This window comes from Brachypodium distachyon, chromosome 3, assembly GCF_000005505.3.
Source record: "Brachypodium distachyon strain Bd21 chromosome 3, Brachypodium_distachyon_v3.0, whole genome shotgun sequence".
NCBI lineage: Eukaryota > Viridiplantae > Streptophyta > Magnoliopsida > Poales > Poaceae > Brachypodium > Brachypodium distachyon.
Genome location: NC_016133.3, coordinates 12,141,271 through 12,158,390, shown reverse-complemented (window position 1 = coordinate 12,158,390; position 17,120 = coordinate 12,141,271). Strand labels below are relative to the sequence as shown.

At 42.7% G+C, this 17,120-nt stretch overlaps 3 protein-coding genes across 3 annotated transcripts; 1 reads left to right on the top strand and 2 right to left on the bottom strand.

Annotated features, from left to right (window-relative positions):
- The first annotated feature begins 397 nt into the window (after positions 1 to 397).
- On the top strand, positions 398 to 1,117 carry LOC106866549 (protein AUXIN-REGULATED GENE INVOLVED IN ORGAN SIZE). The gene has a single exon (XM_014901217.2). It carries the CDS (start codon positions 535 to 537, stop codon positions 916 to 918), a length of 384 nt encoding a protein of 127 aa, XP_014756703.1. The 5' UTR covers positions 398 to 534; the 3' UTR covers positions 919 to 1,117.
- Positions 1,118 to 2,508: 1,391 nt separating this feature from the next.
- LOC100845805 (NAC domain-containing protein 35) lies at positions 2,509 to 5,680 on the bottom strand. The gene is made up of 3 exons (XM_003571266.4): positions 5,018 to 5,680; positions 4,538 to 4,821; positions 2,509 to 3,407 (listed from the first exon to the last, which is right to left on the bottom strand). Exons 1-3 carry the CDS (start codon positions 5,304 to 5,306, stop codon positions 2,790 to 2,792), a joined length of 1,191 nt encoding a protein of 396 aa, XP_003571314.2. The 5' UTR covers positions 5,307 to 5,680; the 3' UTR covers positions 2,509 to 2,789.
- Positions 5,681 to 13,103: 7,423 nt separating this feature from the next.
- Positions 13,104 to 16,817, bottom strand: LOC100836664 (E3 ubiquitin-protein ligase CHIP). The gene is made up of 8 exons (XM_003573248.4): positions 16,486 to 16,817; positions 15,677 to 15,744; positions 15,505 to 15,568; positions 14,625 to 14,696; positions 13,991 to 14,124; positions 13,774 to 13,903; positions 13,586 to 13,696; positions 13,104 to 13,495 (listed from the first exon to the last, which is right to left on the bottom strand). The coding sequence occupies exons 1-8, from the start codon at positions 16,603 to 16,605 to the stop codon at positions 13,370 to 13,372; spliced, it is 825 nt and encodes a 274-aa protein (XP_003573296.1). The 5' UTR covers positions 16,606 to 16,817; the 3' UTR covers positions 13,104 to 13,369.
- Positions 16,818 to 17,120: the final 303 nt, after the last annotated feature.

Sequence of the window (17,120 nt, the reverse complement as noted above, 5' to 3'; positions counted from 1 at the left end):
CGAGGGTTGTGGGCAGTGATACATGCTAGGGAGGCGATAGGGGAGGAAAGAAAGTAGACCCGTGTTCGCACCAAACGCTAAAATGGCGCTACATTTCAATTTGATGTTATGCGGCTGTGTTCATCGGTCGATGCAAGGCCAGGAAAACAACCTCATTTTCGAAGAAATGTTGGCCACCTATACTTTCAATAATACTCCAAAGGCAAATGAAAATTGGCACAGACAAAAGAATCAGAGAAAGAAGACAAAAGTCGGTAAGATATTGAGATCAGCTTTGGAGCCGGTGGGATCCGCTTGGCAGCGACAAGTGGGCCTCGCAGTCCCCATGGCTGGCTCCACATGGCCAGGGGCAAAAAGAAAAATTCCAAGTGTGCCACATGGCCCAGCGTCCTTTCTGCTTTCTTCGGTTCTCCCCCCCTGGCCGTGGCCGCCAATGGAGCTCCACGGAGCACCGCTATTTATAAACGCCAGCAGCCGCCCCATCTCCAAGCCAGCCCGCCCCGTCAGGGATCTCATCTCGATCCACTTAGATCGATGCGAGGCGCCGCCATGCTCCGGTGCGACGCCGCCATGGCCGCCGGCCCCGGGGGATCCTCCGCTTCCAGCTTCGGCGCGCGCCACTTCCCGCAGCAGCAACGGCGGCGCGCGCTTTCGCCGGCGGCGGGGAAGAAGAAGAAGAGCGGCGGCGGGGGTGGGGATAGATCCGGGTACCTGGGCGCGGTGCTGGCGGCGGCGGCGGCGACGCTGCTGGTGCTGCCGCTGCTTCTCCCCCCGCTCCCGCCGCCGCCGCCGCTGCTCCTGCTCCTCCCCGTCGCCATCCTCGCCGTGCTGCTGCTGCTCCTGCTCCTCTGCAACACCGTGCCCTCCGACTCCAGAGGCCTCGCCGCCCTCGCGCGCTCCTCCTCCTACAACTTGTAAATTAAAATGTCATCGTCGTCTTCGTCGCCGGCCGCCGCTGCCGCCGTGTAGCAGTGTACCTGTAATTAATTAGCTGAGCTAGCGTAAGCGTAGCAAGGAATGCGGGGGTTGTTCCTTGTTGAGATGCTAAGACTAAATTCATGGAGAGGGTTAATTTTGCCCGGACTAATTTTATACTCCGTAGATGATTTTATCTGTCTCTTAGTTTTTCCTTCTTCCTCTCCCCATTTCTTGAATTCGTTTTAAGCAATGGACGGCACCCTGAGATCGATCCGGAATGGCAAAGCAGAACAGGGTCATCCATCCAGATGCAAAAGAAAATCTACCATTTCAATTCAGCCGATAAGAAAGACGGAGTAAATTCCAGCACACAGTTCTGAGCCCTGTTCTGTGCACAGATGGCACATGACCTTAAATGAATACAGTAGCACGGAAGTAAATATGCCATCAGGTGGAAGAATCAAAGGAATACTGTATAAGTAGGAAAGTATGCAATCTCTATTACTGTGTGAAAAGGTTCGTGGAACAACAACAATGTTTATACAACCAGAGTTAGGAAACTGAACTTGGTGTCATATTCAGATAGTTAGAGAATGCACAGGGCAACGAACCAGAACAACTGGAATTTATTTTTTTGGCAGAATATGTTTCAGGTATTTCCATCATCTTCTTTCCGAGGTCAGGTAAGCTGTTAGGCGCCGCCACTCCTCCTGCTCGACCAGCAACCCCCATCGGAGCTAGTACGGCGGTGGTTTCCTTCCGGCGAGACGGAGACGACGAGGAAACTGACTCCATGAGGTTTCGCGGGCCCGAGTTTCGGGCCATGTAAATTTTGTGGGCCGGCTGAGTTTGGCCTCATTAGATCCTTACTAACTGAAGAGGATCGGCCATCAGATCCTTACTTAGGCCCATGTGCAGCAGCGAATGGCCTAATAGAAGCCGGCCCAGGATGCATCCGTGTAAAAAGGCTTGACGGTTGCTGTGCCCCACCAGCCCACCGGTTATAACTACTTCACCAACATCACCCACACCCGATTCTCAAAAAAGAAAAAAGAAAGAAAAAAAACAGCCATTCATGCGCACTCTCCGATCTGTCTCATCCTTTGAGTTAAGGACATTTTCCGCGGATGACTGATTATCAGGAACAATCTGCATTTTACATTTTCAAATAACTGCGGAACAAGCGGTGAATGGACGATATGGATGATCAATCGCACGATTGGTCAAAATCGTCCAAATAATGTCATTTTGCAAGTCACAATGTCTCTTGCCTCTATATGTTACTTGGTTTTGATATACATGTATGCATGTGCAATGGGATTTAATTTGACCTCTCAAATCTGTAACAATAACTTATTGGCATCTGGCGGCTAGCTTCCTTATTGATCTAGAAAACATGTTCTAAAATTTATTTTTCAGGACATATGGGATCAGTCGGTGTTATGCGTGTCCTGGTATATATCACTTCGCCCAAAGCAAAAAATCAATCCAAATACGTGTCCTGGTATATATCATGTAACTCTGTATATATTGCTATATATTTGGTATGGACGTGCCTTCCAATAGACCTATCGTATGAAACAAACATGATTGGAACACATACCTATAATTTTGATTAATATTTATTCCAGATCAAATTGGAACGATAGACAATGTTACACCAGTTTGAATTGACATACACAGTTAATTAATTGCATGGACTTAGAACCACCTTAAACAATTACCTATTCACCATTACATATATACTAGCCTTGTCCTCGCGCGCCGGATAAGTGTCTACATATACTTATACATATCATTAAGGACTCATACGTATGATAAGTGTGCACCGATCAGTGCATGCATTGCAACTAATGAGAAGTGATCATCAATTACTTGAAGCTTGTGCAAACTTTGGGAGATTCCAGGAGGGGGTTCCAATCCCAGATCTTCTCCAAGCTCGGGAAGTTGAGCAATGGGCTAATCTGCGATGGCGGCGTAGGATGCTGCTGGTTATTATTAGGGTTTGCACCTGCTTGGGTGCTGTAAGACCCGATCGCCCGACTCAGCTCGTCGATCGGGATCGCCGCCATCGCCGCTGCCGAGGAGCTCATGTTGAGCAAGGAGGCCTGCATTGAAGGCTGCATTGCTGCTGCAGCTGGGTTACTGTTGGGTCCCTTGAGGTGGTAGAGCGATGTGCCGTCCTCCTCCGTCGACGTGGTGGAACTCAGCGAGGCGACGGAGGCTGTTGACCGGAACATCGCCGGCACCCCTGCTGCTGAAGCTTGGTTGTATGGCTTGAGGGAGGATGGAGAAGGGTGGTGGCCGCTGACGAACATTGGCGCATGTTGTTGGCGATTTGCTGTCGCCGTCGTCCGGTGTGCTGCCCCGGCCGTGTGGTGCTTCGTTCCTGCTGCCTTTGAGCCGGCGGACGATCTTGTTGTGGTGCCGGTGAGATGGAAGTTGTCTTCGATCCCTGGCCGCTTATACACTCGGCAGAGGGAAATTTCCTGACACAAGGCATGCACACACGGAATTAGGATGCTTAATCTTATAGTAGGCTCAGAAAAAAAAATACTCTCACCGATTCTAAATTCTTGTCGAAGTTTTATTTTAAATTTGTACTAAAACAGCGACAACAATTTAGGATCGGAGAGAGTAGCAATTTTGTAATAGTCGTATTCAAAACAGGATTGCAGATGTGTTAGCTAAGCATGCAAGTCGGAATCAGTGTTAGACAAAGGAAACGATCAGTACACTTTTTTGGGTTAGTTATCTCTCACAGGGTTGGGCGCTTTATATACTTCCAAAAAGAGAAGGCAATGAGTTGTTGAGAAAAAGTTGTCTCTGAAAAGGTGGAAAAGTTTTCACCAAAAATAATTAACTTGCTTTATTGAAAGTTTGTTTATGAATCACTATGAAACTCGATCAGACGCAACGGCAAGAAAACCTTTATCCATAAAAAACCGTAGATTTCTTCGCTCGAAAAGAAGAGAGACTACCTTTATTAATTTTGTCTAGGAAACTTTTAATTTGTGCATGAATTACTAAAGGAATAGAGGCAGTTAACTCTAGCTTGGGTACGTATCCTTTTTTTGTACATCGATCAGTTAAATTAAGAGCTAATGTTAGTGTGTGTGTATGTCGTCAGAAGCCGTGGAGTAGCTAGAATAGGAGATCGATCCAGCTAATTATCATACCAACGCGCGCAATATCTCCAAAAATGAAAGGAACAATTATTTTCTGAGACGTAGACGCATCAGAGAGGCTCAGATCAGCTAGCTAGCTCTTATGCCGGCCGGATCGAGCTAGCTTAGCACTTTAGCATGCTTTGTAACAAGATCTAGCTCACTCGCAAACTCCCACAACTCGAACACTACACAAGATTCCACTCTATTTTTGTCCAACCAACCATCCAAATTAACAATTAATCAGGAAATCAGGCAGAATTAAAACGTCAAATTAAATCCACTCTCTCAAGAAATTAAACCTCAAGGAAGAATTAGCACCAAATTAATTAACAGTATAGTCCACAAATTATCCACGTACCCACCGAAAATGGAACAGGTTGCAAGAAATTAAGCAAGGATTGGATGAGTGAATTAACGAATGAATTAGGCAGCACATATATAGTAGGTACCTTTTGGTATCGTTGTGCATCGGCGTGTGGGAGGCGGTACTCGTTCATGATCCAGCTGCTGCGGAGGCCCTTGGGCGCCTTCCCCACGTAGAACACGAGCGTCTTCTTGAGCCCGATGGAGCGGCTGACCCCTGCTTCTCCGGCCACCACCCTCACCATCCTGTCCGCCCCCGTCGCCTTCCAGTACCCCGACGGCGTCACCCGGTTCGGCCGGTCGCCGTTCCGGTACTTGCGGTCCCTCGGCACGTAGAAGAACCACTCCTTGTCCCCAATCGACGCCAGACCTATGTAAAGATATGTCGACCATCGTCAGTCCATTTATTTATGCAGATCCATCACAAGCAAGAGAAAGCAAAAAGGTTGATGGATGGATATCACATGAAATGAATGAACGGGGCTATAGTTAGAGTTAGTTAAAAGGGGAGGTGGAGAGTCACATGCATGAAATATCATGTGATTATAATTAGGTGTGTAATATACCGGGGAGATCCCAGGGGTCGTAGCGGTAGAGGTCGAGGAAGGAGATGAGGTCGATGTTGAAGCGCTTGCCGTCGACCTTGCGCCGGAGGTAGAACTCGATCAGCTCCTCCTCCGTAGGATGGAACCGGAACCCCGGCATCACCGTCTCCTGCTGCGGCTGGTCTTGATGATCCTCGCCTGCCTGCAGATCCCCGTGCTGCTGCTGCCCTTCTGGTGATGATCCTCCAGCTCCGGCAGCTGCCATGGTCGTCGTCGTCCCCGGTGCCGGCGCCGCCCTTGATCGAGTCATGGTATCGCGCGCCTTAATTCCCTTGTCTTGCCTCTGCCGGACGTACGCCTTTATAAGCACAAGCAAGGAAGGAAGCCTTCAGCTACCTAGAAGGAGAGGAGGAGATCGAATCGAAGAAGTAGTCCATGTTGTTAGTCGTTGCTACTAGTACTAGCTACTGGCTGTACAGATCACTAACAGAGTAGACCAGTACTGGCTCTAGGAACACTACGTACACGCCAAATTTAATTTGCGGAGAGTGGGACTGATTATACTGGGGCAAGTGGTGTGTGTATACTGATCCATGATCCAGAGATAGAGACTGCAGAGAGGTTAAAAAAACCTTTTGGGTTCCAAAAAAGTGGAGTTAAAAACATGACAGCAGCAGGCTAGCTAGAAGCCTAGAAGAGGACTCGTTGATGTGTACATGCATGCCGCCCGGTGTTAATATGTAGCGGTGTGTAGATACTTGTAGACAAGTTGGGAATTGGGAGATATCAGCTAGCTAGCCATCGATCACAGCTTTTGATACCTTCAGTTGATGTATCTGTTTTGCACTGCAAGGGCCTGTGCCCCTGGTAAAAAAAAAAGACATCAATGCACTGTGTACTGGCCTTCTCTGCAGGCTCCTGTCTTACTAATAACTGGAGTAACATATCCAAAATGTAGTTTTTTTTTATGGAGGATAATTACCGACCCTGAATAAAGAAAGGGTGAGAGAGATTTCTCTTACTACGTGCCTAAGAGATTGAACTCCATGCAAGTGCTCAAGATAAAACGTTTTTCTCGATTGCACGAGAGGCAGTATTCACACGATCCTTTTCGGATCTACTCCATAATTTAAGAGAAATGCAAACACTAGATTAGATCTAACATACTTATCAATCTCGAAAAAAAAAGATCTAACATACTTACATTAATATATTATTTTGGTTACCGCCTGGTGACCCTGTTTAATTACCTGTCCCCCAAGATTAATGAACTTATCAAGCAAAAACAACTAAAGTTTGAAAATCTTGAATGTAAGTGTTTACTACACAGATAAATTACCTAGCTTCACTAGGGAACATAAAGGAATGAGTTGCTTTATGGTAATGTTTTTATGTCGTACAACGAATTCAAAATAAAACTATCTTTTACATAAAAGTTAAATTCAAAATTTCGCTTGAAAAAACTAGCGGTATATTTCGGCAGCTACAAATACCGATGCTCCCTGTAATTTTTTTTCATTCGTTAGTCAAAACCTTAATTGTCCCTACCTCTTTGTGTCAAAATGAGAACCTGATTTTCGATCCTAATTCTATTGCATTAAAGTTTGTTAATATTTTTTTGCGGAAAAAAGTTTGTTAATTTTTAAAGAGTTTTTCATGACAACTTAATTATTTGGCCCAATTTTTTCATGGTGATATCAACAATCGGTCATTTAATACTTGTACCCTCCAGACGTGTGTTCACAGGTACATGTATACTGTACGTGTGTGTATATATGTGCAGGCTGTCCTCCGGGGGAATTCGATCGATCGATCGACATTCCCAAGCAGCGGGTACGTATAAATTTACGGCACGTGCCGTTGTTTGCTAGCATTCCCCCTGTATGTATAGTTTAATTATAATTGGCACCAGCACCACCGTGTTTTGTAGGTTAAAACATCTAATTTCACCAGTGCGTACGTTGTCGATCGCAAAATGTTCGATCTTTGTGGCTTTGTAGGTTAAGACCTCTTTATATATACTGACCTACGAAAACATGCATCTTATAGTTTGAAATAAATTAAAGATAGTAGCTCTTCATTTGATATGCGTACAACTAGCTTAATTTCATGACCCAGGACAGGGATGCCCATGACTTCAGATTCTCTCTCTCTCATGGGATCTCTCTAACTAACTGCAATCAGTGTGCGGGACCCAGGAAAACGGTGTCACGTACACGTACTTTATACATACAGATATGCATGAATATACTCTCTCCTTCGATTCGTTTCTAAATACTTGTCATGATTTTAGTGCAAATTTGCATGTATTTAGAACGTTTTTAAATACTTGTCGTGGTTTTAGTGCAAATTTGCATGTATTTAGGAACGGAGGGAGTATAAATTAAGGAAAAAGCTCATGTAAGATAATTTGCATGTCAGCATACATGCATTATGGAGTATACGTACGGTTTGTGTTGCTCCAAACACAAAGAAAAGTACAGCGTCTTGTCTGATCGATTGATCGGCTAACTAGCAAGATTATCATGCATGACACATACGTACTGTCTAACAAGTTTGGTGCAATGCATGCATTCGTGCATGCATGACCTTACACTTGTAAGCTAGACATATAGACTATACTAGCTACTCTAAGTTCCATCCCATGGCTAGCTAAAGTATCATGTGTCACCCACTGATGTGGCATAAGGGAATCATAGAGATTGGTACCTAGCTTGCTAGCTATCTTCCAAAGCTTATCATGCATATGTATATGACCCCCTGATGAACAGTGCTCTCTCACTATGGATGAATCTTCCTTCTTTTCTGCTGCCACTTTTCCTTTTTCTCATTTGTCATATCAATATGCACACACCTCAAACTCTAAAGTGCAGAAGACATTGTCAAACTCATGCACATACCATGTAAGTTATATATCATCAAACAGAATAGCTCTATATATGTGAGTACTGCGCTGATCATGCTGATATCTAGAACTAAAGCTGTGGCTACACATAAGCTAGAGAAGAAGTGTATATCCTGTCCGGTACATGATCTGTTGAGCTATCAACATATATATACACATGGATTTGACGCTCTTGACAGTGGCCCAATTGCAAAACTAAAACATGCATGCTGTGGAAAACTGAATTAGTGACCGTGTGGTTTGATTGGAATTAGAGAGTAACCGGATCAAGATATTTCTAGCTAGAACATTTTGTGGGCATCACTGAAACTAACTGATAAGAGTTCCTGAAAAACTTGTGTAGTATTTTCAGCAAGACCATGTTCTTTTGTATCTTGGTGAAGCTAGTTTCTTCAGGCCCTATTTGGTTGGGCTTAAAACTGCTTTTTGACTTTTGGTTTATAAGCCACAAAAGCACATAAATAGTTGCTTTTGACTTTGGCTTTTTGCTTATACCATCATCTAACAATATCAAGTCAAATGTCAAAAGCCAAAGCCGAAAGCACCTAATTTGGTGTTTTTGTGGCTTATAAGCCAAAAGTCAGAAAGCAGTTTTAAACCCAACCAAACAGGGCCTCAATCTAGACATGCGTTTGACCTAGCTAGATCGAGGTAGCACACACATACCAGCTGAATCAAAGCCTCATTGCCATGTCCGGTAACTAGAGCAATGTTAATGTATAACAGCACATAAGCTCCACTATTTACTGAAGTTCAATCGATACAAATGAGAACAAACTAAATTCAACCCGTGTGAAACACAATGATTTTTTTAGGATGTGATTTTAGTTTGATTCATCATTTCTGTGGATTAAAGTGTTATTCTTGATTTTGCAAAATAAAGTATTACTGAGAGAATTTTATTTTTGCGATAAAAAAATTTGGGAACAAAATATGGCATGACTTTTATGGCTAGCTCTTCTAGACGTTGGGTAGAAGATAAGTCAAAGGAATTTGGCCTAACCTCACTAGATCTCAACGACTGTATTCTGATAGGGGATTTACATGTTGTACTCAATACCAAATTGGTTTTGTCACACTTGTCTCTCTAACTCTCTATAGGGTTGTGCATGCATCTTTTGGATGCTCTATGTTACAAATCTTACATTTTGATATCGCACGTGTTTAGTGTGCATTTCTCGTTCACAATTCAACCTATATCAGAAGTAATTTTGTGTGCATACATTAAAGCTACACTTACTTCAGTAAGTCACCATTCTCATTGATTGAATACAAAAATGAGTATGAAAGTACAAAAAACTTCACTACTTAATTTTTTTTTCAAACTGAAATTTAAGTTTTGAGGTAATTAATAACATTTTCACAACTCATATGCAAGGGTAAAAATGCATAATAAGAAAAATATTAGTACACCGTGCAAAATAAAAGAACGTCAAGATATGTTTGGTCATCGAGCAACTTGCATACGAGTCGCTAGCTAGGTCGAAGGCATTAATGGAGGATAAAATTCTGGTTGCTTCTTCCACATGATGCACCTTTCAAATTGAATCCTTCAAGCGTATACCATAGGGCAAGAATAGTCGCCACTCGGTTATGATAATGCCAGGACACCTATGCGACAAAATATACGAGTGGCGGCGGTTTATTAGCGAGCACCATGAATTTTTGTGTATCCAATGGAAATTGCAATAATTAAGTGGATGCCAAACATAATAAAGTTCAGCGACAATGGCATTAATATTTTGATTGATTTGAATAAGATGCGTGGCTGATCTTAGTGTACCGATGATCGAGACTAGTCGACAGTAAACCGCTTTTGAACATGTGTTAAGTGTAATTCTGACAAACTAGCTAGCTAGGCAATTTAATTTGCTGAGAACACAAGTGCATACTCCCAGTCCCTCTATCCACAAATAAGTGTAGTTCTAGCTTTTGTCCTAAGTCAGAAATATTACAGTTTGACCGACTTTATTGGAAAACATAGCAACATTTACGACACAAATTAAAATTAGTATCATTAGATCGATCCGTTTTGAAATGGGATTCATAAATATGCCGATTTTTATGACATATGTGTTGCTACTCTTTTCAACAAAATCGGTTAAATCTAAGAATATTTGAATTAGGACAAATCATAGAAGTCACTTATTTGTGGACGGAGTAAGTATGTGAATCATATATGGATGACTAGTATATATATCATTTTTTGGCGGTGCCGAACAGATAATGTATCTAATTCTTTTCCGCTGCATCTCAAATACATGTCGATGTGTAGAGGTAGACAATTAGCCACGGACGATATATAATAATCTCACTAACAGAGATCGAGTGAGAAAAGGCAACTACATGTATATTCTAAAATTTACCGTTGTTCGGCATTTGTATTATACTCGTGCAAGAGAAATTAAGCCAGCTACCACGGGGGACAGAGATTCATTGTGCAAGGAAAACATTGCTGCAGTTATACATTGAATATTAGTAATTTCTTAGGACATGATTAGAAACTAAAAAAATAAAATAGCCTTATATATGTAAGAAAGTGCATCGGAATGCATTATGCAAGACCAAAACATATACTGGCTTTGCATGCCTAGCTAGCATGAAATGAAAGAAAGCATGCACATATATATGATGTATGCATTGCATCAGCTAGCTATCTAGGTCAGTGAGCGAGGGAGTGTATTTAGTGAGTTCGGTGACCTGCATATGGTCCAGCCAAAAGAGGATCCATGGAAAGGAGAAGGAAGAAGAATCGAATTAGTTAATGCGGCACCGCATGGATGGAGGTGAGGAGTGCCCTAGCGATCAGGTAGACGTACCGTCTCCTGTTGGTCCCCCGGCCCGGAACGCTAGTCGACCATTCATTGGATCATCTTCTAGCTATATACATGCACTAAGATCTAGCTTGGGCGGCTGCTCGCCGACTGATCGACTTCACCGCCGGCAGCTGGCAGCTGGTGTGCTTAACTCGGCCGATCACTCCATCGCCCGGCTAATTCGATCAGTAATTAATTAATTTGCATTTGCGGGCGTTTTAATATCCTTCCATCCGTAATAAGTGTACGTCGTACATGCATGTGCATAAGTGCATGAATGAGAAATATAAGGCATTATGTATTCTTCCTCAGTTTTGGTATACCAAAATCTTGAAATTTCAATGCTACTTTCTCCGTTCAACAAAAGATGTCTCAAGTTTGTTTGGATGTATCTAGACATGATTTAGTATATAAATGCATTCAAATTTAGTCAAATTTAAGACATTTTTTGTTGGACGGATGGAGTATAAGAAAGCGCATAGTGCCATATGCATGCTTGGAATATTGGCGTCTAAGTGTGTACTAATACATATGGCATGCATGCATTTTGGCGGTCCAGTTGGTGCACGCGCCGCCATGCGTCTTCATTGGAGTATTAATTAACCTCTCTCTGTTTTCTGCAGATCTTCTTGATTCTGGAGTATGCACCGACCTCTCTGTGTGCACTTGCATGCATGTGCCTTGTGCCAGCCCGGCCGTAGATTGAACAAACAAACAAATTAAACTTTTTCCGGCCGGGTTTGACCGCTAGCTGCACGCGCAGGCCCGCGTGATCATCTTAATTCAACCTTGATTTAGGTACCCAGGGTTAACCTTGTGTGCAAGCTAGATTCAACAGCCCAAGAACGAGAGACAAACATTGTCAATGTAATCGATATAGAGATGCAAACAGGATCCCGTTTAATTATATCTCATTTAGATAATGATCAACTATTTTTAACAATAACTGACAATCTACATCTCTTATGCAGGTTATCTTCCAGTGTACCCATTGGCTCCATTCCTGTGCGTTACTGCAGCGGGAACTGGACATGCCTTTGGTTATGGCTGCCTGTACTCAAGTGGAGCGAGCTCTCAAGGAGGTTTTTATTCGCAATGGGTGGCAGTGTAAACTGCGGCTTCAAGCTCCTTAGTGCCTTTCTTGTCGGGTGAACTACTTTTCGTTTTCTTACGGTTTGTTGGGTTGTGTGCATCTTGCTATGCAGAGGCTAGGTGCGAACTTGCTTGATGTATTTTCTTGACGCGACTTTTAAGTTAAATAAAAGGTTCCTTTATCGGAAAAAAAGATAATGATCATCAACAATATATTTCGAGAGTTTGAACTTTTTGGTTAAATTATATATCGAACAAGGAGGGTTTCCCAGTCGAAGGCGAGAGGAGAAGAAACGGTGGACACGAAACAGGTGTAGCTATAGATATATCGGGAAGAAAAAAAATTGTCCAGCCTTTGCCCTTTGCAGAAATATAATTAGTAGGTGCTACTTAGAGGACTGACGACGTTTGTTGAAACATTTTTAGTAGTCCTTAAGTCAACTTCGATCTGGATAACGAAATTCCTCCCACCCAAAAAAATACCCCCTTCCACGTACCGCTTTTATGTAAGTCAAATTAGAGTTAGACATCGAAATTCTCTCAACCCAAAAAAAAAATACCCTCTCCTGAATGCGGCTTTGTTGTGTAGCACACGCTGTTATGAAAGTAGATTGGAAAGGGCATAATAACCCAGATAGAATGGTTTTATCGAGGATTTTTTTTTGTAAATTTTGAAGAAAAAAAATTGGAGGCAAAAGGTACTCGAAGAAGAAGAAGCCCATCCCACATATGCTTAGCGCGAGCTCATCTCGCTCTCTGCGTGTCTATATCTTAGTGGCATGGTCGGCCGGGCAAGAAATGATTGGGCTCCTACTCCACCGCTCGCTTCAACTGTCTTCTCTCTTTCCATTTTTCTTTTGAGCAAAAGCCTCAACTGTGCTCTGCCGCTGGGTCATAACTGCTCCATCACAACTAGTGGGCCTCCTCTTCCTCAACGGGTCTTCTATTTGGCAAGGGCCCGGTTCTCGCGAGAAGAAAAAGATTGGCAAGGCCCGGGAACTTCTTCTCTCTCTCTTTTTTTTACCAGGACCCGCGAGCTTCTTCTCTATACTACATGAACATCACAAGTACGAACATCACGTGCTGCCCTTGCTAAAAAAATGTGTAGTGATAGTTTTCTGGTTGGCCTTCTTAATTAATCCCCACAAAATGACTGCCAGTTTGCTACGGTAATACTTATACAGCTTGAAAATCAGAAATGAAACCGGCAGAGGATTTTGGTGGTAATCGTTCTCAACTTCTGAACTCTCAGAAACCTCAAGTTACTCCCCTGTTTTTATTAAGACTCAGATCCTAAACGTTCAGAAAAGACAGATAGACAAAAAAAAAGAGTTAATAACAGTTCCACAGCTCCTCCACAGTTTGTTTTACACAGGAAGTCATCAGATGTTCCATGTATGTATGGTTCCAGATCCAATTTAAAAGCAGTACATACAAAATATATATGTACATCTTTCCTTTGACGCCATCGACGAACTATCAATCAAAACTCTATGTGTTGTCAATCTCACCTGTTCCAGCCCAGATGTACCCTAACAAAACCCAAACTGTTCAGATCAATCACCTCGCCCTGTAAGCCCAACCATGCTCGCCCAAAAATACATCTACAGCCTCCTTCATGGCGAGGTTTGGGATCAGCTGGTGTGGCTCAAGCGCTTCGCGGGTCACAGGGTCGAATCTCCCCACCTGCGGATTTCGTGAAGCTACTAAGTTTGGTGCTCAAAACACATGGAGTTAAGTAGGTCACAGGAGATAATTTATGGTCGGGTCAGTTACCTTGTTTAGATGGTCAAGAAGCACAGACCTCTCATAGGTGATTCCACTTGGAGTGATCACTGGATCTCTGAAGACATCAAGTGTAATCTTGCAGCAGAGATGGTCAGGAATCTGCATAGGATAAATACATTGTTTGGTTAAACCAGTCGAGCCAATTTAAGTAAACACTGTGTAAGGCAGTTTCATACTTCTGTTGGAGTATCAGTCTTCGCAGCTTTCCTGAAAACTTCGTCTAGCTCTACTAGATGCTCTTGACACACATCTGCAGTTGGATTGTCAACACTGTTATAGTTCCTAAGAGCTGATTCACATGCTGCCCTGAAAAATCATAAATTATATATTAGGCGCGAACTATGATATCCCACCAGTGACGCTAAATTAAGTAACACAGAGAAAATTACGTACTTCAGCCTATGCAATTGGGAGGACCGCTCTTTTGAACGGCTTTCCCATTCAATGTATTTTGCTTTAGAAAGCTCTTGCCAGATATCTTCAACCATGTAGCCTGTAGGATGTGCACCCCTTCCAAGCTCCAAAGCCTAATTTTGAGTAGTTCGGTTCATCAGTGAAAATAGCATAAACATAATTTAATTTGGAACTAAAAAAACATCAGAAGAAGAACAAGCTACATCAGTTGTGGCATTTGGTACTGTACTTTCCTATTTATGTTGGTACTATATGTATTATGAACTATTCAACTACTCAGATTAAGATCACAATTGTATAATTTACCAAAATGAGAGGACAGGGACAGGGCAGATCGATGTTAGTACGTGAAAAAACTTAGATCATATTTAACAGGAAAAGGCAACAATGTATGCCCATTTAAGGCACATTCAAAGTTTCAAACTATCACCAAACAAATAGATCATTATTGTATTAGGTTCAAAGTGGGTACTTGTGATAATGGGGGAGGCCAGCTTAATATTTTCAAGAACTATTCAGAAAGTCACTAATGATATCTGGACTAAAATAGAACAAGATAATATAGTAATGTCCCCAGAGACTGTCTGTGTGTGGGTGTGTGAAAGAGAGAAACCTTCTCTAGTTCTTTTATTCCTTCAGCCAATTCTTGCTTGTTCAGAAGTGCAAGCCCAAGCATGTAATGTGCCTGTCAACAGAACAAATAAATTACTGTCGCTACAGACAAGACACTAAACATATTAGCATTGCCAACCATCTCTTACTTTCTCTCTTTGAGAAGGACGCTCGATTATCTTGAAATGGTACATGTACTTTTATTCACCTTTTTCCAGAGTACTAAAACCGTATACATTACTTAACGCAACGTCATTATAGGTTTGCTAACAGATTAATAAGACAACTCGTATTTTGACTTCAAGACCTGATGAATGCAACAATGAATTCAAGGTCATTTCGCTATAGTAAGAACAAGCACTTCAGCATACAATCATAGTCAAATGATGTAGGAACTCATAAATGATTTGGCAAAGCAGGTCTCTGTAAAATTCAATTCCAACCAAATAAACCAAACAAATGCAAGGTTAATAATGAGTGCAACTACATAGCGCATCCTGATCTCAAGCCCGTCACCCAACTGAGAGGCCAACACCATGCAAGCTCAGATTTGTCCATATGACATCCTATTGCAGAATAAGGATAAAAGTCACTGAAATACCAAATGAAGTTCAACTCCACTAGGGTGTGGATACATGCTACAGTGTGTTTCCCAAAACAGGGTAAACAGTTCCATCAATTAAATCTTTGTTCAAGACAAAATTGTTATGGAAAATGGAATTACTTTCGCTACAGGAGAAGATGTCCTTGAAAAGCAGTAAAGCAGATTTCATTTCTGATTTATCCACAATTTAGTATGATGTGTAGCCTCAGCTTGCAACAAATAAACAAAGCAATTTACAGAGGTTCATCATTATATACAGCTCAAGACACGGACTCACCTTAACGGAGTGGCTGTCAAGCTGGATAGCCCTTCTACAATCTTCCTCAACCCTATCCCATTCACTGCCAGACTCCATAGCAACACAAAGCGACGTAAAAAACATGGATCATGCATTAAATTATTAGATAACACACAACAAATGAATGTAAATATGTATCCATTGTACACACTTTCGCTTCTTGAAGCATAGTGCCCGATTAGTCCAATATACTGCAACATTTTGGCAGAGAGCTATGGCCTGTCAACCATAATGCACTGAGTTAGCAAGTAAGACATAAATAAGGCAGGAAATCTAAACAGAACCAGCAACTAAGCAATAAAAGAATCCATGGTACAGATCACATATATATTCATGATGTAGCTTCTCGCCTACTGGGGTGAACAACATAATGGCTGTGATAATTTTATCATCGGATGCAGAGGCTATAGGAGGACTGGAGGGGTATTTCTAATCCATTTCTGAAAGAAAAAAAAAGGCTATGCTGGATGATAAAATGTTCTGCATCCTGCATTACATCCTTGCTAACACATACTAGAACAGCATTGTGCCAAGTAACCATTCTGAGCTAAGCTAAAAGCCAGGAATGTGCAATCACACATTCACACCAACCAGATGCCCACGAGTAAAGCACACACCAACAGGTAATTTCGCAAGAGAATGCCAGAACCTTCCACGCTACATAATCTAGCAAGCTACGGTCAGTACTCAGTACTCGGGAAGCCATTGGGAGAATTTCGCAAGAGAAATTCAGTTAGATTCATCACATCGACGGCCCAAACCAGAACCAACCATCACACACGCGCGCCTTCTAGTTCTAGATCACCATTTCGAATCCGACCGAAACAAATGGCCGCATACAGGCTCCAATCCAACGACGACCAACAAAAAAAATCTCCGGCACGCGAAGCCGCAAGGGGGATGAACAAAGCTAGCCGCGACAGCGAGTAAACCAACCCAGGCCCTGCTTAGTTGCTTTACCCCGGTGTATGCGTCGATGGCGGCGCTGATGCGGTCCCTCTTGAAGAAGCCGTTGCCCTCCTGCTTGAGCAGCTCCGCCTGCCGCTTCGACGACGCCTCCGCCGCCGCCGCAGGAGACATCCTCCCGCTTCGCTCCCGGCGGGGGCTAGGTCGGTGGATGGGGGTGGCAGCGCCGGGACTCGGAGGGCGAAATTTGCTCCGGGGAAATCGTGGCGTGCGCCTGGAGGCTTCAGGCTTTGCTTCCCCTTTCGAATTCCTGGCGATTCCAGAATGAAACCGAGGAAATTTGGGGGGCGTTTTTCCGTTTACGCTTTGACCATCCGGCGACCGAAAACGAACCCAAATACAGTAAAATAAATTAAGTCAATTAAATGGATATATTTCCTGGGCAATAAATGTGTGTGCCAAATAGTGGGCTGGTGTTAATTATCGAATTGTCCACGATTCGCAGCAGAGAGCATTTAACTGTCCTAGGTTTCATTTCAGCAGAAAGAAAGATGAAGTGATTGTTGGCTGTAAAAAAAAATTGAAATGATGATTGTTTTTTTATACTTCTTCCGTTCAAAATTAACTGACGTGTATTTGAATAAATGGAAGGAAATTTACTGATTACTCCGAACACACGGTCACAAATT

Coding starts and splice junctions, on each gene's coding strand:
- LOC100836664 (XM_003573248.4), bottom strand. CDS start 16,605: ATGTCTCCTGCGGCGGCGGCGGAGGCGTCGTCGAAGCGGCAGGCGGAG. Junction 15,745..16,485: donor CCATCGACGCATACACCGGG/GTAAAGCAACTA, acceptor TATGGTTGACAG/GCCATAGCTCTCTGCCAAAA. Junction 14,697..15,504: donor TTGACAGCCACTCCGTTAAG/GTGAGTCCGTGT, acceptor TTCTGTTGACAG/GCACATTACATGCTTGGGCT.
- LOC106866549 (XM_014901217.2), top strand. CDS start 535: ATGCGAGGCGCCGCCATGCTCCGGTGCGACGCCGCCATGGCCGCCGGC.
- LOC100845805 (XM_003571266.4), bottom strand. CDS start 5,306: ATGACTCGATCAAGGGCGGCGCCGGCACCGGGGACGACGACGACCATG. Junction 4,822..5,017: donor CGACCCCTGGGATCTCCCCG/GTATATTACACA, acceptor ATCTTTACATAG/GTCTGGCGTCGATTGGGGAC. Junction 3,408..4,537: donor ATGCACAACGATACCAAAAG/GTACCTACTATA, acceptor GCCTTGTGTCAG/GAAATTTCCCTCTGCCGAGT.